Source organism: Eulemur rufifrons, chromosome 6 (genome assembly GCF_041146395.1).
Source record: "Eulemur rufifrons isolate Redbay chromosome 6, OSU_ERuf_1, whole genome shotgun sequence".
NCBI classification, from domain to species: Eukaryota; Metazoa; Chordata; class Mammalia; order Primates; family Lemuridae; genus Eulemur; species Eulemur rufifrons.
In genome coordinates, this window is record NC_090988.1 from 56,190,839 (window position 1) to 56,216,580 (window position 25,742).

Consider the following 25,742-nt stretch of genomic DNA (forward strand, 5'->3'; position numbering starts at 1 on the left):
AGTATTGGTTTTTCAGATTCCTTTCATCAAATTTTAAAAAGTTTTCTTTTTTTTCCCAGTTTGCTTAAAGTTGTTATCTTTAAATATCATACATACATTCTAAATTTAATTAAATATTTTTTCTACCTCTACTAGAATGATCATATGTTTTATGCATCATTTATGTGGTAAATCATAACTTTTTCAACTGAGTAGAAAAATATTAATAATGATCATCAACCAAAGCATAAATACAGTCTTATTAAAAGGTATAAATGCAGTTTTACTAAAGCAAAAAAGGAGAAAAGTAACACCTAGTGAGCAGAGATTATGAAAGATAGATGGGCCTTATAAGTGGATATCTTCTTGATCATCATAATTTCATCTCATTTTGTTTCCTCACCCTTTTTTTTATAACATTTTGGAGGATTTTTCTCTTAACTATCTGCTCAACTTGGTAACCAAGGTAACTTAAATATGTTACAAAAGTTCTGCTTACTGGATCTTGTGTGTGTATGTGTTCGGGGAAGTTCTGGTTACTGTGAGGGGTTTCAGTTGATACTAGTATATACAGATGAGCATCTGACAAATGTATGAGCTAAAGATGATCATGGGTCACTACATCATACTATCACCAGAAAAGACTCTTTCTAACTTCCACAAACCCAATTTTATATTAAATAGGATAGTCAGTAATTTGAATGTCTCTGATAAAGGTGATTGTCCCCTAATCCCCTTCTATTATGTTCTTAAATTTTACTTAGCATGCTATTATATATAGTGATACCCAACCACCATATATTCCTTTGTGTCTCCCCAGAAATACTGAAGAAAACAGTAGAATATCTCCCAAGAGTTCTCAGCAGGATGTCCTCTGTCAATAACACATCCTCATATCCCTCTGTATTCCTTCTGCTGGGTGTCCCAGGCCTGGAAGCTTTCCATATCTGGATTGCCTTCCCTTTCTTTATTGTTTATCTGATAGCCCTTGTGGGGAATTTCACAATCCTCTACGTGATCAAGACTGAGCAGAGTCTTCATCAACCCATGTTCTATTTTCTTGCTCTTCTCTCTTTTATTGATCTAGGACTTTCCACTTCTACCATCCCCAAGATGCTGGCAATCTTCTGGCTCAACCTCAGGGAGATAAGCTTTGAAGGCTGCCTGGTCCAAATGTTCTTTATCCACACCTACACTGGTATGGAATCTGTTGTACTCCTGGCCATGGCAATTGACCGCTTTGTTGCCATCTGTTACCCCCTGAGATATACCACTATCCTCACCAACAAAGTGGTAGCCATCATGGGCTCTGTTGTAGTGGGGAGGCCAGTCCTTCTTGTCATCCCCTTCTGCCCTCTTCTCAAACGATTGCCTTTTTGTGGACACTACATTATTCCTCATACCTACTGTGAACACATGGGAATCGCTCGTCTTGCCTGTACTAGCATAAGGGTCAACATCATCTATGGGTTATTTACCATTGCTGCTCTGATCTTTGACTTAATCCTCATCGCCCTCTCTTATGTTCAGATCCTACAAGCTGTTTTTCACCTTCCTTCCAGGGATGCCAGGCTCAAAGCACTGAGCACATGTGGCTCACATGTTTGTGTTATCTTAGCCTTCTACACACCAGCATTTTTCTCCTTCATGACTCACCGGTTTGGTAGAAATGTTCCTCGCTACATTCACATCCTCCTGGCCAATTTGTATGTTGTGGTCCCTCCTTGTTTAAATCCAGTCATTTATGGGGTCAGGACAAAACAAATTCGGGACCAAGTTGTGAGAATATTTGTAAAGAAACAGTGATTCAAATGTATTTAGAAGTTGATAAATTACTTCAGTCTATCCTTCAACTTGTACAGCATGTAGGCTGCTCAAAATCGACACTATGTAAAGGGACACTCAGACATCTCTTCAGCCGTTATTAGGGTCTCCTAAACACATGCTCAGTGGTTCCTTTATGTAATTTTCACTTTGACTTTCAATAGATTAAAGTGTTTTTCTTAACTGAGGGTGAACAAAGAAACTTTGCAGCAATGTATTATCTGATGAAAACTGGTAATGGTACTTAGGTTAAGAATTCATGCTTTAGAGCAGTCCCTTAACTAACTAGCTAACTAACTAACTAACTAAATAAATAAAATAAATTATAGATACACAACCAAAATCCAATAAATAAATAAAAACTCAATGTTAAAACTGTTCAAGACTGGCTGCTGAGAAAAGCCATCTTTGCATTGTTCCTGGGTCTGGCTTCCTGTTGCGGCAGCTACCTCTGTCACTGCGGATTCTGGCAGCTTTATTGCCAGAGCCCCCAACTCTCCTTTCTTTTCCATCCCCTGCATCGGATCACTGGTGTACCCCTATATGTCACATGTAGTGTTGGACACCAGCTGCGAGATCACCACGAAGGACTTGAAGCAGAAGAAGGAGGTTGTGGAGGAGGCAGAGAATGGAAGAGTTGCCCCTGCTAATGGAAAAGCTCATGAGGAAAATGGGGAGCAGGAGGCTGGCAAGGAGGTAGATGAAGAAGAGGAAGAAGGTGGGGAGGAAGTGGAGGAGGAGGAAGAAGCTGATGATGAGGAAGAGGATGGAGATGAAGATAAGGAAGCTGAAGGCACCATGGGCAAGTGGGCAGCTGAAGATGATGAGGACGATGATGTTGATACCAAGAGGCAGAAGACTGATGAGGATGACTAGACAGCAAAAAAGGAAAAGTTAAACTTAAAAAAAAAAAATGGCCACTGTGACCTGTGACCTATTCACCCTCCACTTCCCATCTCAGAATCTAAACTGTTCACCTCCAGTGCAGAGGCCCCTTTGCCCCCTCGCGAGCAGTGCCACCTGCAGGTGACACTGCTCTACACCACCCAACCAAAACCACAAGAATTTGCAACAGGGGAGGAAAAAAGAACCAAAACTTCCAAAGCCCTGCTTTTTTTCTTAAAAGTACTTTACAAAGGAAATTTGTTTGTATTTTTATTAACATTTTATGTTCTTGTGCATAGCGTTAGGGTCAGTCGTTTTTAATGATCTTTGGACAACCAAACCAGCCTTTGGATGTTCTCTGTCCTACTTCTGACTTGACTTGTGGTGTGACCATGTTCATTATAATCTCAAAAGAGAAAAAAAAAAAAACTTGTAAAAAAACCCAAAAACCACACAAAAACAATCTTATTCCAAGCATTCCAGTATTCTTTTTTTGTATGGACTTAGCTACATGTACTATGAAGTAGTTGGTTTGTATGAGATGGTTAAAAAGGCCAAAGATAAAAGGTTTCTTTTTTTTCCTTTTTTTGTCTATGAAGGTAGTGTTTATTTTATTTATTTATTTATTGGCCTGTTTGATGTATGTGTGAAACAATGAATTTTATTTGGCTGAGTTGTTCTAGCAAAGCAATAAAAATAAAAAATAAAATAAAATTATTCAAATCCAAAAGTAGGCAGTACATATGTTAATTAGCTAGATTTAGTCATTACACAACACATATATACTTCAAAATATCATTTTGTGCATAATAAACACAATTTTACTCCACATAATTATCAGTTTTTGCAGTGTAAACATTTAACATCCACTCTCTTAGCATTTTTCAAGAATACAATACATCATGATTAACTACAGTCACCATGCTGTACAATATATCCCTTGAATTTATTCTTCCTAACAGTAATTTTGTATCATTTGACCAACATCTCCCCAATACCTACCCCCAACCTCCCCACCCTCTGTAAACATTATAGTATTCTCTATTTTTATGAGATCAACATTTTTAGATTCCACATATAAGTGAGATATTGTGATATTTGTCTTTCTGTGCCTATCTGGCGATTTAAAAGTAAGTCAGTAAATAAATTATCATCAATAAAAAAGTAGACTGTAAGGTAGGAAATGAAGCAAAAGAAAAGCAACAACAAACAGATGAAACTTCTGAAAAATAAAATGACAGACCTAAATTGAACCATATCACTAATTACATTAAATGTAAATGATGTGAACACACCAATTTAAAACAGAGATAGTGAAACTGAATAAAAAAGCAAAATCTAGGTGATATTAGCTTCATAGAATGAGTTGGGGAGGACACCATCTTTCTCAATGTTGTGGAATAACTTCTGCGGTATAGCTATGAGTTCTTCTTTGTAAGTTTGGTAAAATTCAGGTGTGAACCCCTCTGATCTGTGACTTTTTTTTTGTTGGAATATTTTTAATTGCTGCTTTAATTTCTGTGCTTGATACTGGTCTGTTCAGGAATTCCATTTCTTCCTGATTGAGCCTAGGGAGGTTGTGTGTTTCTAAGTATTTGTCCATTTCCTCCACGTTTTGTAGTTTTGGGGCATATAGATTTTATAGTATTCAAAGATAATGTTTGTATCTCTGTGATGTCTGTAGTGATCTCTGCTTTTTCATTTCTAATTGAGCTTATTACAGTCCTTTCCTTTCTAGTTTTTGTCAATCTAGCAAGAGGGCTGTCAATTTTGTTTATCTTTTCAAAAAACCAACTTTTGGTTTTATTAATCTAAGTGGGCAAAGGACATGAACTGAAACTTTTCAAAAGAAGACAGAATAATGGCCAGCAAACATATAAAAAAGTGCTCAACGTCTCTAATCATTAGAGAAATGCAAATCAAAACCACAATGCGATATCACTTAACTCCAGTGAGAATGGTCTTTATCAAAAGGTCCCAAAACAACAAATGCTGGCATGGATGTGGAGAGATAAGAACACTCTTACACTGCTGGTGGGACTGTACATTAGTAAAACCCCTCTGGAACTAATTTGGAGATATCTCAAAGAGCTAAAAATAGAAATACCATTTGATAAAGCAATCCCACTACTAGACATCTACCCAAAGGAAAAAAAAAGACATTCTATAATAAAGACATCTGCACTCAAATGTTTATGGCAGCACAATTCACAATTGCAAAGATGTGAAAACAACCCAAGTGCCCATCAATACATTAGTGGATTAATAAAATGTGGTATATATATACCATGGAATACTACTCAACTACAAAAAACAGTGGTGAACTAGCACCTCATATTATGCTTGATAGAGCTTCAGTCTGTTCTTCAAACTGAGGTATGGAGAATGGAAAAATAAGCACCACATGTACTCACCATCAAGTTGGTACAAACTGATCAACACTAAGGTGCTCACATTAATATTTACTGGGTGCCAGTCAGGTGGGAGGGAGGTGGTGGGGGTGGGTAAACTCACAACTAATGGATGTGGTGCGCAGTGTATGGGGGAAGGGCAAACTTGTAGCCCTGGCTTGGGCAAGGCAAAGGCATTATATGTAACCAAAATGTTTGTACCCCCATAATATTCTGAAATAAAAAAATAAAAATATGGCACAAAAAGGATATGAAAATAAAAAATTTCAAATTAAAAAAAAGCAAAATCTAATATCTATGTTGTCTAAAGTACCTACTTTAAATATAAATATACAAATAAATTGAGAAGATTGAAAATATATGGCCTGTAAAAAGTATTTAAAACAAAACTGAAATGGCTATATTAATATAAGACAAAGTAGAATTCAAAATAAGAAATATTGCCAAAAATAAACACATACAATGATGACATAATTTCTCCAAAAATATATAACCATATCAAAGACATATTTACTTAATTGCAAACGTTCAAATTACATGAAAGAAAATTGATAAATTGAAAGGAAATATGGCCAAATACACAGTTATATTTTGAGGTTTCAAGATTCCTCTTTTAGTACCCAATAGAATAAGTAGAGAGAAAATCAGCAATCAAAAAATTGTGGAAGCTTCAGCTAAAAAATTGATTACAGTGAAATTCATAGCATTAACTAATACTAAAAAAAGCTATGGAATAATAAATTTACATTACCTACTATTACTTACCATCCCTCTTTATTAGTTTAAAGTGCACTAAGGGAAATCAATTTGCTTATTTTTTTTCCTGATATGCCTTTTAAGCCCAGATATGTCTGTAGTACATAATAGATGCTCACTAAATATATATCACATGGATAGATAAATGCAAGCATTAATGTTATCAGTATCATTTATATACTTTATTAACTCACATACTTCAAGAATGACAAATTCTGAATATTTAAATTTTCACAAGTTTGAAAGATACTCAGTGCTTGCACCAGCAGTGTGAATGAATCCCTTGAGAGTCCATATTCATGCTCAAAGGAGTCCCTAAGTTGCACCCTCCTCCTAAGTTGTCAGGTGAAAGCCATATGACTTGCCACTTGTTTCTCTTCTTCCTACTTCTCACTAGCTTTCCTTATGGTTATGGTGATAGTACAAGTTAACCAAACTCTGATTAATTATCATCTGAATCATTTATGTTAAAATTACTCCCTCCGAAAAGCCACACACTCAGAAAGACCTTTCTATTTGGTTAATCTTATAAGATATGCCAATAAATGGATTGCATAAAATACCAAGTGAACACATGCATACAGAAGGAATGATACTGAAATAATCTCACCTTTATTGAATGCTTAAGTATGCTAGAATGTAAGTGTTAAACACTTTATAATCATTAACTTATGGGATAGGTATTATTGTATCTGTTTTACAGATGCTAAGATAGGTTAGGTAAATTGTACATAAACTTCCACTTACAGTAGTAGTAAGTGGAAGAATTGAGATTCTAATTCCTGGTCTTGCTGATGCTATTAATAGAATCCAAGAAATTTATATCAAACAATGATAGGAGGGTAGGAATGAGCAGAAAAGAAAGCCCCAAAATTATTAGCTGATTTTAATTTTGAATAACTGTAGAACACATTCTCGGATCTGTTTGGTTCTTACTCCATAGATGATAGGGTTCAGCATAGGGGGTACCAACAAATACATGTTGGCCAGAAGGATGTGGGTGTGGCGTGGTATATGCTTGCTAAAGCGGTGGGTGAGGAAGGAGAAAAGAGCAGGGATGTGGAAGGTGAGGATGACACAAACGTGGGACCCACAGGTGCTAAGCGTCTTCAATCTAGCATCTTTAGAAGGGATACCGAATACAGTACGGAGAATCTGCACATAGGACAGAGAGATGCATGTCACATCAGTCCCAACAATTAATATAATAACTGCCAAACTATATAGACTATTGATGGAAATGTCTGCACAAGCCAATTTCACCACAGCCATATGCTCACAGTATGTGTGTGGGACCACATTGGTCTGGCAATATGGCCACCTTCTTACCAAGAAGGGATGTGGTGTCATTAGCAATAACCCACGTAGAAGGGCCACGATACCAACCTGAGCCACTGCAGAATTTGTAAGAATGGATGAATGTCTCAGAGGATTGCAAATTGCCACATACCGGTCCAGTGCCATGGCCACAAGAAGCCCTGACTCCACCCCAGAGAAAGCATGGATGAAAAACATCTGAGTGAGGCAGGCATGAAAGTTGATCTCATGATAATTGAACCAGAAGACACCCAACATCTTAGGAAGAGTAGAGGTTGACAAGATGAGGTCTGTGATGGCCAACATGGAAAGAAAATAATACATGGGTTCATGGAGAATAGTTTCAGTTTTGATGATGAAAAGGATGACTATGTTTCCCATGAGAGCAACAACATACATTGAGCAGAAAGGAATAGATATCCAAATGTGAAAGTCTTCTAAACCAGGTATGCCCATCAGGATGAAGGTACTGGGATTGGTGAATGTGGTGACGTTAGAGTTATGCTTGGCGATACTGGCTACATGAAACATACTCTTGCCAACATTTTCCACCTTTGTCCTTGTAGCAGTGCTATGTGCATGCACTCTGCTAAATCTGCAATAGAATTACTCAGTATAAAAATACAACCAGAAAAGTTTATCTATATTTTAAGTCTCCCTTTGTGAGGTTTTTGGAAATTAGAAGTGTTACATCCCTTATTGTCAGCTATTAATCTTGTTAAGTAGTGGTGTGGTGGAGTAGAAACAATATTCTCTGCTTATGACCCTGCCTGGGACTCAGAACCTCCATAGTATTCTGCCTGATATTAGGTGTTCTCATTCTACTTGTATAGCTAGGCTGAGCAAAAGTCTCGATAAGTAACATAGGTTCTTCATATCCTAACAAACAAGACAAAGGGGAAAATCTACAACATTTTCCGTAAGAAGATATATCCCTACAAATTTTTTTTTTTTTTTTTTGAGACAGAGTCTCACTCTGGTGCCCGGGCTAGAATGCTGTGGCATCAGCTTAGCTCACAGCAACCTCAAACTCCTGGACTCAAGCAATCCTTCTGCCTCAGCCTCCCAAGTAGCTGGGACTACAGGCATGTGCCACCATGCCCGGCTAATTTTTCTATATATATTTTAGCTGTCCATATAATTTCTTTCTATTTTTAGTAGAGACGGGGTCTTGCTCTTGCTCAGGCTGGTCTCGAACTCCTGAGCTCAAACAATCTGCCGCCTCAGTCTCCCAGAGTGCTAAGATTACAGGCGTGAGCCACCGGGCCCGGCCTACCCCTACAAATTAATTATGGTCTTGGAGACTTTAAGTATGAGGCAACCAAAATAGATATCTGTGAGAACAATAAGCTTTTCATAATTACAGCCTACGTGAATGACAATACATTTTTGAAATTTGCCTCCATGCTGAATGCCTCTCTTTTGGCCATAAAAAGAAGAGAGTCTAATCACTTAAATGTGTAATATTTCCAGGATACCAACAAAGCCATTGACACTTAAGATGCCCCAAAATAAATATGCTTCCTGAATTTTCTAATATCCCTGGGAAAATATATATAGTCTACACACACACACACACACACACACACACTCTTTTATATATATATCTGTGTGTATGTTTGTGTGTGTATATGAGTAACCATAAATGTTTTTTGTTTTATCTTACTTTTATTGAGATGATAGGATACTTTAGAAAAGAAAGACTGGTAAGCTGTAGATCAGTCAATAAATCAATTAATCAATCATCAAGTTTTGAAAATAGTAACAGTTACTACTTTTTTGTGTTATAATATGTACCAAAAAATGCTAAGGGTTATTACATGTCTAACTGCTGTTTTGTATACATTATGTTGAAGTGACCTTTAATATTCTTAATTTACAAAAATAAAATTATACATAGGCTAAATATTCATCCAAACATACACAATCATCATATGCCAGAGGTAGAAAACAAATCCTCGTTTTAGTCCCAGACTCCACCTTTTTTCTACTGCAATATGCAATCAAAATAAAGCAAAAGTGCATCAAAAGTTTCACAGCTCTTATCATGACTACCTTTTATGAGTACTCACAAGCAATAAGGATGCATGTTATTATTTATAGACTCAATAACATGGCTTATAGCAGATCCATAAAATAATCCTAAACTCCTTCTAGTCGAACATCTAAATGGATGCTAATATGCTAATTGGGAAAGTAGTGGCCATTATTGTGATTTCTTGATAAATTATTTTTATGTCTAGCATATATACCTGTACATACTTTCTTTTCCAATGTTAGCACCAGTATACTGACAGACTACACATTCTGAAGGATGACTAAAGAAAACCTCAAGAGCATACAGATCTTACAAGTGGCTTCTTCTATGTGGTAGGGCTAAAAGGATTTACCTGTTAATAATGAGGCAATTGAGAGAAATCTGTAACTTCTCTTTAGAGGGACCAGACTGCCTGCCTCTGCTGCATGCTCTCAGTCTATTTCCAGAATAGTTGAATCTTAGGAATCTACAGTAATTCTGAATATTTGCTCCTCAGCTATAGGAAGCTCTTCCTCTTATGATTGCTTTTCTCACTTTTCAGGACTGAGCACACATAGATGAGTTGCCTGTCCCTCCAGATTAATAGTATCATACTGAATCAAAGCCAGGGACTCAGACATTTGAATCATCCGCTGCATGGAAACCTCATTGGAGGTTTTATAGCCCAACTTGGGACAGTCTCAGGGGCTGGAACTATATGACAGCGGTTTCTTCATCTTATGGGAAGTATAAGTGATTCCTAAGGGAAAACTCATTTTTTTTTCCATCATATGTTTCAGTTGGTAAAGAAATATTCTTTGAGGGAGATGAAAGGAACTTTAAACTGTTTAAAAAAATTTATTTCCCAAAGTTTTCTGCCTCTGACCATCACAGTAATTTAGTTACATTTAAGGATATAGTCAGGTAAGGGACTTAGATGAGAGGGCAACACAGATATAAAGTCAATGATACTGTTAGACTTAATAGCATGATAAGAATATTGTATATATGCACACATGAACACACATATGCCCCTCAATAAAACAATAAACAGAATGTATAGCTATCAATTTCTAAACACCAAAATATATTTATTTGTACTATAACACACACTTTCCCTCCCTCTCTCCCAACTTTTCTCCCTCTCAAATCTCTCTACATATACATATAACATGTATATATAACATTCTTATATATGCATGCATATATGTACATTCCTATATGTATACACATATGTACATACATTTATATATGTACATATACACACAAACATATATAGTAGGATACATAGAAGTTATTTTTCATACATTCATAAAAATTCCTACACCTTTAAAAAGCATGTTGATATAATATATTCCAACATAATAAGAGATGTATACATACATATATGTGTATGTGTGTGATTATAACTTTTCATATTCAGTAAATATTTATTAAATGTCTATTATGTATCAGATTTTATGCTAAATACTTTGGAAACAGCTTTGGAAAAGACAAACACCATCCCTCTCCTCAAGGTTCAGATTCAGATAATTAACATTTCAAATAATATGCTATAGAGTAATTTAATTGAATAACCTTTTAATGAATATTTGAAGTGATTGCCTTAAGTTGGTTGATCAAAGAAAGCCCTTAAGAAAAGGTGACCATTGATTAAGACCTAAATCATGAGAAGTGTATGAAGAAATGATGTGAAGATATTTTATAAAAAGGGTGCACAAAAAAAAAGAAGAGGAAATGAAAACGTATTGAGATGGGAATAAACTTGACAGGGTCAAGGGACTAAAAGAATTTTTGTCAGGCTGGAACCTCTTAAATAAGAGTAGTGAAGAGATTTTTATGTCAGAAATGTTTTTATTTAGAGATCTTCATAGAGTAATTTAGGATTTTAGATTTTATTTTAAATAAATGGGAAGCCAAAATATGATTTTGAGGAGAAGATGGAAGTGATCTGAATGACACTTCACATAGGCAGTAGGATATATAGAAGTTAGCTTTCCTTGTCACATAATTCGGCTGAACCATCAGAGCTGTTAGTATTTGATAAACCTTCTCACACTCTAACCAAAGAACAAATAAGCCTAAGCTTCCAAAGTCTTCAAATAGGACATGAGGCTATCAGAAGACATTAATCTCTTTATCTCTCAGGGTGGATTTGCAGAGTCTGATGGCTGAAGCTTATGAGCATGAGGTTTTCTGTCCAAGACAAACTGGATCTGATGACATATTATTCCATAGCTTGACTGGCCACGTGATTTATTACTGAAACAAGGACAATTTTGAAAGTAACAGACTGCTATGTACTAAGCTAAGAAGTATTGTACCATGTAAATATTTACTCTAGTGGTATTAGGGACCATTAAAAATAGGGTTTTCTGGTTCAGGTGCCCCAAAGCCACAGCATGTTTCCCAAGATATAACTGTACAGAATGTTAGAGGGGCAGGAAGATCAGATAAAGCCTTCGGCAAGGACGACTTCAGGTAGAAGTTTGAAATTTGAAAAGTCTATGCACTGTATGATTCCAACTATATGCCACTCTGGAAAAGGCAAAACTTGGAGACAACAAAAAATATCAGTCAATTCCAGAGGCGTGGGAGGCAGGAGGGATGAACAGAAGTAGCACAGAAGATTTTTAGGGCAATGAAACTATTCTATATGATAATATAATGGTAGATACATGCCATTATGCATTTAGCAAAACCCACAGAATTTTCAACATCAAGAATGGACCATAATGCAAACTGTGGACTCTGAGGATAATGACATGCCAGTGAAGGTTCATTGATTATAACAAATGTACTACCTTGGTATGGGATGTCGATAGTGTGTATAGGGGATGGGGAGGGCTGCGTGTATGTAAGGTCAAGGAGCATATGGGAAAATTCTGTACTTTCTCCGCAGTTTTGATGTGGACATAAAACTGAACTAAAAATAAAATGTGTTATAATAAATGAATGAATGAACAGATAAATAAGCATTTTAATTGAATATTTTGTGGCAATTATATTAGATATTGATAATGGAGTTATTCACAATTTATTCATAGTCATAAAGTAAAATTTGAGTAAGTAGACAATAAATAATACATAATCTTGTTTAAAATATATGTTGAATTTTAAGTAAATTTTAAAGACTCTTAGCTCTTTTGATCCTAATATTTTCTTTCAACTACAAAGTAAAAGAATGGTAAATGGTATGAAAAGATAGAGAAGTTGGTCACATTGGCTAACTGGAGAGAGGCTTTTGAGAATATGTAAGTTATGGAGAAAGCTAAACACTATGTAAATGCTTCATGAAAAAATAAACAGTAAATAGAGCCTGCTCACATATATGTGAAATTATTAATATATAATTCATATATATCCAAAACACATAGTTTCATGAAAGGAAGATCATTGTGTTTTCTGTCAGTATAATGGATTTATAAGTTATTTTTACTTTCTTCATTTTACATTTCCAGTGTTCAGATTTTTCAAACAAATATTTTATTTGCACAATTAGAAAAAATACAGTCATTGTGAAGAGGTTAGAAATGATATATCATATTGCTTAATATATCATATTAAGTAACACAACAGATTCTGCATTTCTCCTCAAAATTACCCTAATTCTAAAATAGTTACTGTGAAGAAAAATATTATTATTTAATGGGAAATCTGTATGCAGATTTTCAGCTGACCACCATATTTTCCTTTTTCTGTCCTTTTCCTTCTTTTTATATTTTTTCAAACTAATAATTCCTAAGTTATATATTAATCTCAAGGCAAATCATTTTCTATTTGTGACAACATTGAATTTTATAAAACCTCTACATTAGTTACAAAATCTTCATTCTCTTTAAAATAAAGGAAAACAAAGACAATATAATAAGTGAAGCCTCAGTCTTGGTCCCAGTTCCTTTCCAGTGGAAGAATATCTAAGATTTTCAGATATATACTGAACAGGGGCTTGAAGCATGGCCAGACAGGTTGTGGGAGGGAGAAAGGAGGGAAGGCATGACTGGCAAGCAAAGGTGCCTTGTTATTCAGAGGAAACCTCACAGGTGGCAACTCTTGGAAAGAATAGATGGTGGCCTGTGGTAAAAGTTTTTCTGTCAGACCTTTAAAAATATTAGGAATTTTAGTCTATTTTTCCAGAGTTAATCTTTTCCATTAATCCTAATAATCAGGATAAGAAGGGAGAGGGGCTCAGAGACAGCCTGACTGTTTGTTTCATAAATGTAGATTTTTCTTTAAAAATGCAAATATGCTTCATAAAAGACAGCTTTGCAAAGCTATCATTGCGGTTTGTAGCCCCCATTTTGAATAATCTTATCAAAATATCTCAAAGAAGTATAATTTGTGGTAAAATATCCTGGTTTTCTTTCATTTCAAGCCTAATAATTATCAGCATAACTAAGTTGTATCTCATTTTGGCATTCTCTTACTGTATGCAGTTAACATATTCTATTTTTCAAAAATAATAAAAATAATGAGAGTAGCCAACATTTATGGTGTGCTTAACATGAGTTAGATACTGAGATCACATGATAATTAACATGAGTGGTCTCTAATGCTGATCTTTAGAAGGCATTTTGGACATTTTTGGGTCATTTTTATTATTGTCATTGTCACAATATTTGGGAGGCACTACTAGACTCAGTGAACAGAAATCAGAGATAAACCTCTGCAATGCATTAAAATTTTCTTCCACCCTTCCATTTCCCCTTCCCTAAATATTCTAGTGTTTTAGAGGACTTTCAAATATCCAACTAGACATTATATGGTTAAAAAAAATTCATAATGTCCTGTATGCAGAATTTTACTCTGCTTTGCAGTTACTGTTCTTAATATAGAGTTTTACTTTGTTTAGATATAATCAGAAATTGCCTTTACATGTTTTTAACATGCAAACATGTACCAGATATTCTAGAAGTGTAATTATCATTTATGCCTAGGAAATATTACATGTTATTGCATTAAGACCATTACAAAAACTTATTCAACATATTGGAAAATTCTGTTACCAACAGCAATAATAATTTTCTCATGGCGTTTAAGGAACCAGTAAAACAAACTAGGATTAATTGACATTCCTAAGTTTACATTCAGTTTTTATGTATTAATATTCAGAACATACAGCATTCAGTTATTGTGTAATAATTGTACAATGACCTGATTATTATGTATTCTGATTTGTCATGTACAAGTATATATGTTTATATTTTTATTTCATATTTTTATTTAGCTATTATTTTTCTTTTTAAAAACATATATTTAATTCAGGAAAGTAAAGTAGACATTAGAATATTTTATTTAAAAAAGGAAAATTAGATTCAAGTATGTTCACAATTATTAATGTACACTATCTTTCTTAAGAATCAAATTCATAATCATGAATTATAGGTTATTATTCTTATAGAAGAATCTTAACCAAAACCTCCTGTATTACCTAAGAAAAAAATTTCAGAAGATTTTGTAGGGGAAAATTTTCATGGCCCAAGTTTATGCAATAAATTTATGAGATATGACACAAAAAAAGTTATCCATAAAAGAAAAATTAAATTGGACTTCATCAAAAGTAAAATTATTTTAATATAAATTTAGTTATGGCTTAATAAGTTCCAAAGTCTATACTAAAATCTAGGTTTAGAAAGATGAATAATGATTGAAAGTTTTCTCTATTTTCTGCTTCCTATATATCTTCTATGTTCATTACTGCTCACTGAAGTCAAAATACTTAAACAGCTTTAACAGTTCTATATGAATCAGAACTTTAGCTGAAAAGTTTTTTTTTTTATGGTAAGGCTGAGTCATTTTTAATGCTCCCTGTAAACCCTTATCTTTGTTAATGAACTGAGGAATCACTAATTCTTGTAAAGACAAAAACATTTGATTGTTAAGAATTTAAAGAATCTCTCCCTGATCCTTTTGGTTTTAACACCATAAATAATAGGATTCATCATGGGTGGGATAAGAAGATATATATTTGCTATAAAAATGTGGATATGTGGAGCAATTTGGTGGCCAAACCTATGGGTGAGAAAGGAGAAAAAGGCCGGTGTATAAAATACCAAGATGACCCATACATGGGAGACACAGGTGTTTAAGGTCTTGTGACGGGCAGCTTTAGATGGGAGATTGAAGACAGTTAGAAGAATAAGAACATATGAACAGATGATCAGTATGAAGTCCAACCCCCCTGTCAGGAATGCCACAAGTAGGCTATAAGCTCTACGAATCTTGGTCTCAGTGCAAACCAGTTTTATCAGGGCCATAAACTCACAGTAGGTATGGGAGATGACATTGGTTCTGCAATAGGAAAGCCACTTCAGGAGGAAGGGATGTGGACTGAGGAGCACAGCTCCTCTGAAGACAATGGCCAAACCCAAGCTTGCAATTACTGTAGGTGTTAGGATAGTGGAATGTCTCAGTGGGTGACAAATGGCCACATAGCGGTCAAAAGCCATGGCCAAGATAAATCCAGATTCCATGGTAGACAGAGAATGGATCAGATACATTTGAGTGAGGCAGGCTTCAAAGTAGATCTCTCTGTTGTTGAACCAGAAGAGGCTGAGTATCTTAGGAAGTGTAGAAGAAGTAAGCATCAAATCAGCCACAGAGAGCATACATAGAAAGAGATACATAGGTTCATGTAGTTTGGGGTCTGTCTTGACAATTAACAAAAGGGCAACATTTCCCATCAGTGACAACAGGTAGACCAGGCAGAAAGGGATGGAGATCCACACGTGGGCAGCCTCCAAACCTGGAATGCCAAGTAGTAGGAACATGATAGGTTGAAGATTGGTCCTGTTGAAAGCTAACATTATGTAAGCAATGGATATTCCGTGATCCTGTTGAAATTCAAAATTACAAAGATTGTAAGTATGTGAATACCAACTTTTTTTCTTATTATTATTATGAACTGGGAGAGATGTTGATATCGAATAAAATACAATTAACTGTTGAATAATTTCCTCAGTAGTGCCTTCTTTCAATGCGTCAAATACATGGGACTCTGTATTTTGGGGTAAGAAAAATTAGTAAAAAAGTATTCTGTGTGTGTGCATGTGTGTGTGTAAAATATATATTTGTGCATTTTGTTAGGAAGCATTGTTCAATTGGAAGGGAAGTCATTGAGTTAAAGGAAAGACCCTTATCTTCATAAAATTAGCCAAACTAAATGGTAAGAAATTATCCATTTATAAAGGACAATTTTATAGAGAAAATAGCTAAGTCTAGAAAACATGAGTATTCAGGTTAGTTGATATTTGTATTCTTTTATAAATAATCAATCATACTCTTTCAGAATATGTATAGTATTTCCTCAAAATCACACAATACATTTGACATTAGTTTTTTTGTTTTCCAAGAAAACTTTTATAACAAACTCTTGGTTCACAGTTACAAGGTTGTCCAAAATGGTGCCTTGAAAAATGTGAACAATTATTTTGGAAAAATAGTAAATTTTAAATTAGTAAATCAATATTTTGAGTTAATAGTATTGTACCATAAACTAGTAATTGACCAAGAGACTAGATTTTTAGATAATCTTAAAAAACAAACAAAACAGAAAGTTAACTATATAAGATAATGGGTATGCTAATTTGCTTGACTATAATATTTATTTCACTGTGTGTGTACATATGTACGTGCGTGTGTATATCTCTCTCTCTCTCTCAAGGTAGGCATATCAATACATCATGTTGTATACCTTAAATATATACAATAAAAATAAATCATTATTTTGGTTTGAATATCAGCAATCAGCACATGATGAGCCTATATAATGTCCTTTAATCTGAATAAAACTATGTGTAATAAGAAAATTAGGGTTTTGACCAATACATTTTCTGACTAAATCCTATGACTAGTTTATTAAAAGTTGTGAACAATGGGTAAGTCTCAGCTTGAATATTGAGTTAGTCTCCTTTTTCTGTATTACTTTTTGTAGTCAAGAGGTTGAATGATCTTTCAGACAACCACAAGGTCTGATTATTCCCTACTTATTATTGGACGAATAACTTCCATCCTAAGCTCCAACATTCTCTTCTCATGGAAGCACTGAATCCTCCCTTCCCAGCTCAACCATCCCTCTATTGCTTATAACCTGGTTCTCTTACCTCTGTAACTAGATGTTCTCACTTCCCAGCCAAAGACTCAGATAAATTCTGGCTATAACAGTTACCCTAATACTTCTTATCCTGGGGAACCAGATCCCTGCAAGGAACATTTTTATATATATATATATATATATATATATTCTCTCATGAGAATGCTAATTGTGAGCGGTTTTATCAACTTCATACAGTCTCTCCAGGTACAATTTGGTCTCTTTAAGGGACTCAGTCTTGTGATATCTTTATCACCTGACCTCTGAGCTTAGAAACCAAAAGAAGGTCCTTGACTCCAGGACTCTTAAGATGCTTGATTTATTATACTTGTTGGGCTTAAGCACATGCAAATGTTGTAAACTAAATGCTTCTTTAAACTATATGTAATCAGAGATGGAAGAAGTGGATGACATCATGGAGGGACAAGTTTATTAATAATTCAGGATGATCATATTAACATCTTCATATACCTCCAGATATTCTTAAGCAGCTTACGTGAACTAGACTTAGTTCCAAAACAAACAAATAAACAAACAAAAAACGAAGACAATTAAAGCTTTAAACCTTCAGAAAACTTCTTGGCCATTTTCCTATTTCTAAATCCCCCTGAACTTCACTTTCTTGATTAAGTATAGTGTATGCACTATCCCTATGTATAGGGATATCACTAATTGTGTTTTGGTTGGGATGTTATGTAAAGATTAGATTTGTTTTCCTACAGATGTGATCCTTCTCATCCTCCTTTTCTGCCTTGTATTTCAGGAAGGCTGGACTTTTCAGGCTATGCTTCCCAGGATAACAGATCATTTTCCTTTCTGCTGGGTTTGTTAAATGGGGATACTGGCAGAAAAATGTTAGGGAAGATGAAGGGAATGACATTTCTTCCTACTTCTCACTTTTTCACTGCATTTATTCCATAGCATGAGATCCTGCCAGAGGGGACTGCCATGTTCTTAATTTCCACTGAGTATAATTATAATGCTGGGCCTCTCTCTCTGTTTCACTGGCCTAGAGTCAGTGTGGATTCCAGTTGTTTCTAATTTCTGGGAGTCTTCATTGTCAAATATTTGAATCTTCAGCAATTCTATAATTTGTGTAAATAGTTGCTTGCATTAAGGATGCTCTGTACAATATATTCAAGTGCTTTCTGTTATGTGGTCAGACTCTGACTTACATAGATTGCTTTCATATAATAGTAATTATAGAGCTAGAGATTTTGGTGATTGTTTTAGATTCCTTTTATAATAATTTTAGGGCTAGAGATTTTAGTAATTGGGATTTTTAGTAAAAAGAAGGACAAAGTATTGCCCTCATAGTTATCTCATCTGAAAGATTACAAAGGGAACAATCAAAAGCTGCCAGCAGCCTCAAGATAATAGAAGCCATATATGAAACACCCAGAGCTCATGTCATACTCCATGATAAAATATTGAAAGCTTTTCCACTAAGATCAGAAATAAGGCAAAATGTCTGGTTTTACCACTTCTAAACATGTTACTGAAAGTCCTAGCCAGAGCTATTAGGCAAGAAAAGGAAATAAAAGACATTCAAGTTAGAAAGAAAGAAGTAAAATTATCTCTGTTCACAATTACATGATCTTATAAGTAGAAAATCATAAAGATTTCACAGCTACACATGAAAAAAAGAAAGAAAACAAATACCAAACCAAAACAACCTGATAGAGCTAATAAACAAAATCAAAATAACAAATCAGTTGTATCTTTGTGTACTAACATGACCAATCTGCAAAAGCAAAGTAAAATAACAATTCTATTTACACTAGTATCAAAAAGAATAAAATAGGAATAAACTTAAGCAGGAAGGCAAAATACATGTACACTGAAAACTAAAAATGAGATACCACTCCATAGCCATGAGGATGATTATTACAGAAAAAAGTAAGAAAATAACAAGTTCTGGTATACGTGTGAACAAATTGGAATTGTTGAGCATGGCTTGTGAGAATGTAAAGTGACAAAGCTGCTGTGGAAAAAGCGCATGGCAGTTCCTCAAATAATTAAACATGCAATTACCGTGTGGTTGAGCAATTCTGTTTCTGGGCATATACCCAAATAAAGCAAAACTAGGGACTTGAATGGATACTTGGATACCCATGTTCCTGACACCATTATTCACAATAAGCAAAGTGGAAACAACCCACATGTCCATCAACAGATGAATGGATGAGCAAAATGTCATACATACATACAATGGAATATTCAACGTTAAAAAGATGGAAATTCTGACACATGCTACAAACAACATGGATGAACCTTGAAGACAATATGTTAAGTGAAGTGAGCCAGTCACTAAACGACAAATATTGAATGATTCCACTTATATAAGGTACCTAGAGTTGTCAAATTCATAGAAATAGTAACTAGAATGGTAGTTGTCAGGGAATGAGGGGCAGGCAGAATGGGGACTTAATGTTTGTTGAATATGGAGTTTCTATTGGGGAACGCAAAAAAGTACTGGAGATGAATGGTGGTGACGGTTGCAATGTGAATGGGCTTAATACCACTGAACTGTACACTTAAAATAGTTATAGTGATAGATTTTATGTTTATACATGTTTTACCATAATTAAAAAAATAAAAACCACCAGTGAAATGTCCTTTAGTTATTTTCCATCTAATGCTGACAACATAAGAAATGATTTTATACTTATATTTTTCTTTATTATTAACATATAAATATATCTTAACAAAGAAAAACATCTGGGAAGGATTCCTTTGGTTGACACTGATCTGTACCATAAAAGATAGATAGGAATGGAAAGGGCATGGCGATGATGTATAGCAGTAAAAGGTATTTGAGGAAGAAAGAAAAGCATATGTGACAGTATATAAGTGGAGTGAAGCATAAAATAGCTTGTTGTCTTTACAGTTTAGTCCATGGCATTCCAATTTGATCCCATCTGCTTACTCAGTTCACATGACAAAACAAGGAAGTTGGAAGTCCTAAACACTCAGAGAAATCCACAGGATCCCTGAGGTCACGTAAGATCAGTGATAGTTTCAATGTTTACCAGGTACATCTGGCATCAAAGAGTTCTAATGTATCAAAGAATTCTATGGTATCTTCATGCAAATTTCTTCTAAGGAAAAGATAGAATTACTCAATAATAAAGAAAGAATAAGAGAGAGTTATGAAAATTAGTCCAAATCAATCTAATTCAAATTAAAAGGCATTTAAATAAATTAATAAATGACCATGTCAACAAAAAAATGAAAATGTTCCTTATCACTGTTTTGTTGAACTTCCATAAAGTTGTTTTATTCTTCCGAAAGCTTTAATAGTATCTTGAGTACATGACAGTAAGCAAAATACTCCATAGGAAAAGAAAAAAAAAATGTTTTGAGGTGTTGCCAGATTTAGCAAATATGTGACTAAGAGAATGGAATCAAATATATTCATTTTATAAACATCAAAAAATACAAATATAACACAGTTGTGAAGACACTAAATAGAATATAATAGGTGTATTCTCTTTAAACACTTTAGACAAGTGAAAGATAGAAAATCATAATCACTGGGAAAAATAAAATAATATTTATGGAGTGTTTCCTTTGTGTCATTGGAATTTACATATCTCATTTAATACTCACACAACCTCATGAGGCAGATTCTATTATCACTTGTTTTGATATATCAGGAAACTCAGGCAAAGATGAATTAAACTTAAATATAGCTATCCAGGGAAGAATATTGGACCTGAACTCAGGCAGTCTAACTCCAAAGCCTAAACCCTTAACCAATAAGCTATTAAGACTACCCAGAAAAATATCACAGACTTTAAATTCTACAAAATATAAGAATATGTGTTCAGTTTAGGCATCTATCAGAAAGCTATGTGCTCAGTTTAAGCATCTATCAGAAAGAGACATGTTTAATTAAAGGAAACAAAATGTGAGCCTTCTAATTAAGGAATATTGTTCATCAGTGAATATATAAAACTGAAGAATGAGAAGATGAGAATCAGAATAAGATTATTAAAAAGGAGGATAAGAAGTAAAAGTAGAGGGGAAGGGGGTGAGAAAGTGAAGCAGAAAGGGTGGAGGAAGAAAGATTAACTAATTTAGGGTTAAACATACATCTAGCATTTTGCAGAGTACTAGAGCAATGAGACAAAATAGGTATAAATAAAAGACTGTATTATTTTAAATCAAAACTGTAAATTAATAAGCAAAAATTGGGAGTAAGATAGTGAAACAAAATAACAACTCTTATTGCATAAAATATACATTGACCTACCAGTGCACTTTCAAGAGAGGAAATGGAGGAGACTTTCTGGGGGTAATGGGGAAAGTTCTATATGGTAATTTGGTCATGGACTACACACGTCATACATTTATCCAAACTTACTAACTGTATTACATATCAAAAAAATGAGTACATACATACATACAAACTTACAAATTTACATATACAAATGCAGTGGTCTAAAATGGTTAAAAACATAACTTGAGTCATTGATGTCCTTCTGACAGTGGTAACACATTTACAATTTATGCAAAAAACGTTGAAAGGGTTAACTATTAGTAACTATAATGGGACAAGAAGAGGAAACTGAGACTGTCTTGACAAATGTAATGCAGATGTACAGTTACCTGAAACATAGGCAGAGCTTTCTGTGGTTTAAAAAAAAAACTGCTCTATAAAAATACGTAACTGTGCTTTGAAAGTTGAAACTGATTTATTATTACTATAAACACTCACTTAGATTTAAAAAAAATTAAATAAAACCTTTAAATAAGCTTTTAATCAACCTTTAAATAAAAGAGGTGTCAAAAGGTGAAATATCATCTCTAATCTGGTCAAGGTTTTTCTGATAAAACAAAACAGACAAACAAAGAAGAAAAACCATAAATATCTTTTCATGCTTCTGGTGCATTCTGATTTTATTCTTTTTTTAGGAGAAATGGTTTTTTTCTTTGTAATGAAAACTCATATATTTGAAGCACCATGATCTGCAATTAAATGGGCAGATGCAGTGGGAAAGGAAAGCTATGTCAGAATTGAGAAGGCTGTTTAGGCAAAAATGTTGACCAGGAACATAGCATTCTGAACTTCCAAACAATGTCTTAGAGTCACCATAGTCTCAATCCTTGATACAAAATATTTAAAACTGAGACACTTCAAAAAGATGGATGGGGCATGGCTGCACACATTTCAGCACTTTTCAGCTTCTCTGTATTCTTTTTTTTTATTGCGCAATTGCACTTTTAGTGAGTTCACTCATAATAGACCTCATTTTTACCTACACGTTGAAGACACTTGGATATTCACCTTAGCTGAGACTTTTCTCCTACAAGCTATTTAATATTCTACATGACTCTCAAACCTAATATTTCTAAATAAATCTCATTAATATAGCCTTTAAATTACTTGTGATCCAGAGTTCCCTAGTCAAAGAAAGGATGACAAATATGTCAACCTAACCAAAATAGAAAACTTTAAACTGTAACAGTATTTGAATTATGAACTGAGTATTGGTGACTCCAGAAATGTTGGTCTTTGTTTGACTAAATATGTGAAATCCTAAGGCTGATAAACAAGGAGTGGTGAAAAGTTTCAGAGCACAAGTATGCCAAAAACAATTTTTAGAGATCAAAAATATAAAAATCCCATAGATCTTAGACTATAATAAAAATATGGGCTGCAAAACTAGTGAAAATTAACTTTCCTTAGAAGAAGTCCGTGGTACTTCACCTAATCAATGAAATAGATGTAATGCACATAATAGCCTGGTAACTTGGTTATTTTGACTACTAAATATGAAATTGAAATTCATGCTGTCAATTTTGGCAGTCAATAGACTCCAAAATATTGGCTTATTTTATAAAGTACACTCCATTTTTATCAAAATTTATCTAGAAAACAGAGCAGCCATGACACCAAAATTAGAGATTTCATGTTTCTTTCTTTGTTTTTAGGGGGTTCACTTCTTCTTAACACTAAATTTTAAAATTTATGTATTATTAGTGTACTCCTTTATCTAGACAAATAATAGGCCCTCAATTTGATCCCATTAGAGAAACAGCATGATATTCCTCACTTGTATGAAATCACAGCCACATACATGGATAAAAATGGTTTGAAACTGATAGGTATATGCTATTCAGCATTTGTTATCTAGAGACTCTTCTTTTTGTTTTTTCCTATAGTGCCTACTTATCCTTTCCCGCTTTCCTAGACTGTTCACTCTCTAGCTGTAATTATCCTCCAAAAGACACATGTTTAGAGGAAGACTGATGATCTCTTCTCCAATATTTACTAAATGAGAAAGCTGAAACAACTTTTTGAGTTAGAAATTTTGGAATTTACAGTCCACTGGTAAATAACAGAACTTGCAGATGATGAATGCACTTCAGGTTATGTGAGTGAGAACAGCCAGTTATTTTCATCATTTCTTGAATTCAGATTTATTCTTGAATCATCTCTTGTATTGATCCAACTAAAATCAAGCAACTTTCACCCTTAATATTCTAAGAACGTTCTCCCGTATTTTCTTGGTCCTTACTCCATACACGATAGGGTTGAGAAAAGGGGGAACCAAAAGGTACATATTTGCAATAAAAATGTGAACATGTGCTGGCACGTTTTTTCCAAAACGGTGAGTGAAAATGGAAAAGCCAGCCGTGGAATAGAAAACAAGAATGACACAGACATGAGAGCCACATGTGCCCAGAGCCTTAAAGCTAGCTTCTCGGGAGGGCAGGCGGAATACAGAGCGCAGGATGAAGGCGTAGGATACAGCAATGAGGACAGCATCACATGAACCAATGATAGAAGCCATACTGAGGCTGTAACTCTTGGTGGCCCCTGCGTCCATACATGCCAGCTTCACCACAGCCATGAACTCACAGTAGGTGTGGGCAATGATTCGTGTTCTACAGTAGGGCAGCTGCTTGAGAAGGATGGGGTGGGGACAGAAGAAGGCTACCCCCCGGCACACCACAATGATACCTATTATGATGATGCGACTACGGGTGAGAATGGTGCTATGGTGCAGTGGGTCACAGATGGCCACATAGCGGTCAATGGCCATGGCCAGGAAGAAACCCGACTCCATGGCAGTAAAGCTGTGGATGAAGAACATTTGGGCCAGGCAAGCGTCAAAGGCGATGTCACGGGCTCCGAGCCAGAAGAGGCAGAGCATGCGGGGCAGTGTAGATGTGGAGAGGACCAGGTCGGTGACCGAGAGCATGCACAGAAACAGGAACATAGGCTCGTGGAGGCTTCGCTCTGCCCTCACCACGGCCAGGATGGTCACGTTCCCCACCACGGCCACCACGTACATGGAGCAGAAGGGGATCCCAATCCAGGTGTGCAGGTGCTCTAGTCCTGGGATGCCCAGCAGCAAGAAGGTGACGGGGGAGGGGCGAGAAGTGTTGAGAGGAGGCATTTTTTTGTTCCCTTTGGGTTCTGTTAGTTCTTCTGTAAATAAAGTTGCTGTGACAATATGATCACAACCAGGTGCCAAAAAGTATGGTGATTTGTTTTAGAAGGACCTTTAGTTGCCCGTTGTTAAAAAGAATCTGGAGTATTTAATTTCTCTAGGAACACAATAAGGAAATTGTTTACAACTTACTAAATTACTGTACTTAGAAATACCAAAAGATAATTCTTATATCTTTTCATGGTATCACAGGGACTTATAAGTCACTTTGTCCATTGATTTTCAGTCAGAGATTCCATCTATAGTCATGTTTTTACTTCATTCAACAAATATTTACTGAGCAGTTACTCTACAGCAAAACATGTTCTAGGAACTGGGAATAAAGAAATGGAAAGATCACGCAAGTAAAAGACAAGAAAAAGTAAGACACCATAATGTGATAAATAGTGACTGGTGGGTGTGGGCTTTAGATTAGTTGGTGAGAATTGAATGAGGAAGCTTACATTATTCAGAGTCTGGGATATTATATATTCTGTTAGTGAAAATATCAAGAAAAATTGCCTCATAAAAGGAACAAACAGGAACAGACAAGAAGGCCAATGATTCTAAAACTTAGTAAGCAAAGAAGAAAGTTGTAGGAGGTAAGGTCAATTTATCCCTGTCAGCTCCTTCATGCCTTTACTGTTTCGTCTGCCCATTGTAGAGAGATACCAGTTACATTAACAATTATCTGGAGAACATTGAAAACTTTTCTCCTACATTTCCTTTTATCAGGACTTTCTGAAAAACATCTATTTTGGAATCAATTAAATCAGTAGCAAATCTTTTGTAGGTAACAATTCCATGACTGATTATATTTTTCATCTATACCTCATAATAAGCTCTCCGTAATATCATTTATTACATGGTATTTTCTTTGATTTTTTCCCTTTATGCTCTCCTAGTCTTAGCTGCCTAAAAGCTTTAGGTCAAACATACTACAGGTTTTACCAAAAGTGCTTACTCCAGTGTAATAGAGACACAGCAAATATTGAAATCCTGAATTTAAGACAATC

General features: G+C 34.9%; 4 protein-coding genes across 4 annotated transcripts; 2 read left to right on the plus strand and 2 right to left on the minus strand.

Moving 5' to 3' along the window:
• Window positions 1-840: 840 nt before the first annotated feature.
• Window positions 841-1,785, plus strand: LOC138384095 (olfactory receptor 52E4-like). Its single transcript, XM_069469364.1, has one exon. It carries the CDS (start codon window positions 847-849, stop codon window positions 1,783-1,785), a length of 939 nt encoding a protein of 312 aa, XP_069325465.1. The 5' UTR covers window positions 841-846.
• A 561-nt stretch (window positions 1,786-2,346) lies between these two features.
• On the plus strand, window positions 2,347-2,705 carry LOC138384096 (prothymosin alpha-like). Its single transcript, XM_069469365.1, has one exon. It carries the CDS (start codon window positions 2,347-2,349, stop codon window positions 2,677-2,679), a length of 333 nt encoding a protein of 110 aa, XP_069325466.1. The 3' UTR covers window positions 2,680-2,705.
• Window positions 2,706-15,035: 12,330 nt separating this feature from the next.
• On the minus strand, window positions 15,036-15,995 carry LOC138384841 (olfactory receptor 52K2-like). Its single transcript, XM_069470505.1, has one exon. It carries the CDS (start codon window positions 15,993-15,995, stop codon window positions 15,036-15,038), a length of 960 nt encoding a protein of 319 aa, XP_069326606.1.
• Window positions 15,996-23,748: 7,753 nt separating this feature from the next.
• LOC138384097 (olfactory receptor 52M1-like) lies at window positions 23,749-24,693 on the minus strand. Its single transcript, XM_069469366.1, has one exon. It carries the CDS (start codon window positions 24,691-24,693, stop codon window positions 23,749-23,751), a length of 945 nt encoding a protein of 314 aa, XP_069325467.1.
• Between the last annotated feature and the right edge of the window lie 1,049 nt (window positions 24,694-25,742).

Excerpts from the sequence above, each read along its gene's own strand:
- LOC138384096 (XM_069469365.1), top strand. The coding sequence starts at position 2,347 with ATGTCACATGTAGTGTTGGACACCAGCTGCGAGATCACCACGAAGGAC.
- LOC138384841 (XM_069470505.1), bottom strand. The coding sequence starts at position 15,995 with ATGTTAGCTTTCAACAGGACCAATCTTCAACCTATCATGTTCCTACTA.
- LOC138384095 (XM_069469364.1), top strand. The coding sequence starts at position 847 with ATGTCCTCTGTCAATAACACATCCTCATATCCCTCTGTATTCCTTCTG.
- LOC138384097 (XM_069469366.1), bottom strand. The coding sequence starts at position 24,693 with ATGCCTCCTCTCAACACTTCTCGCCCCTCCCCCGTCACCTTCTTGCTG.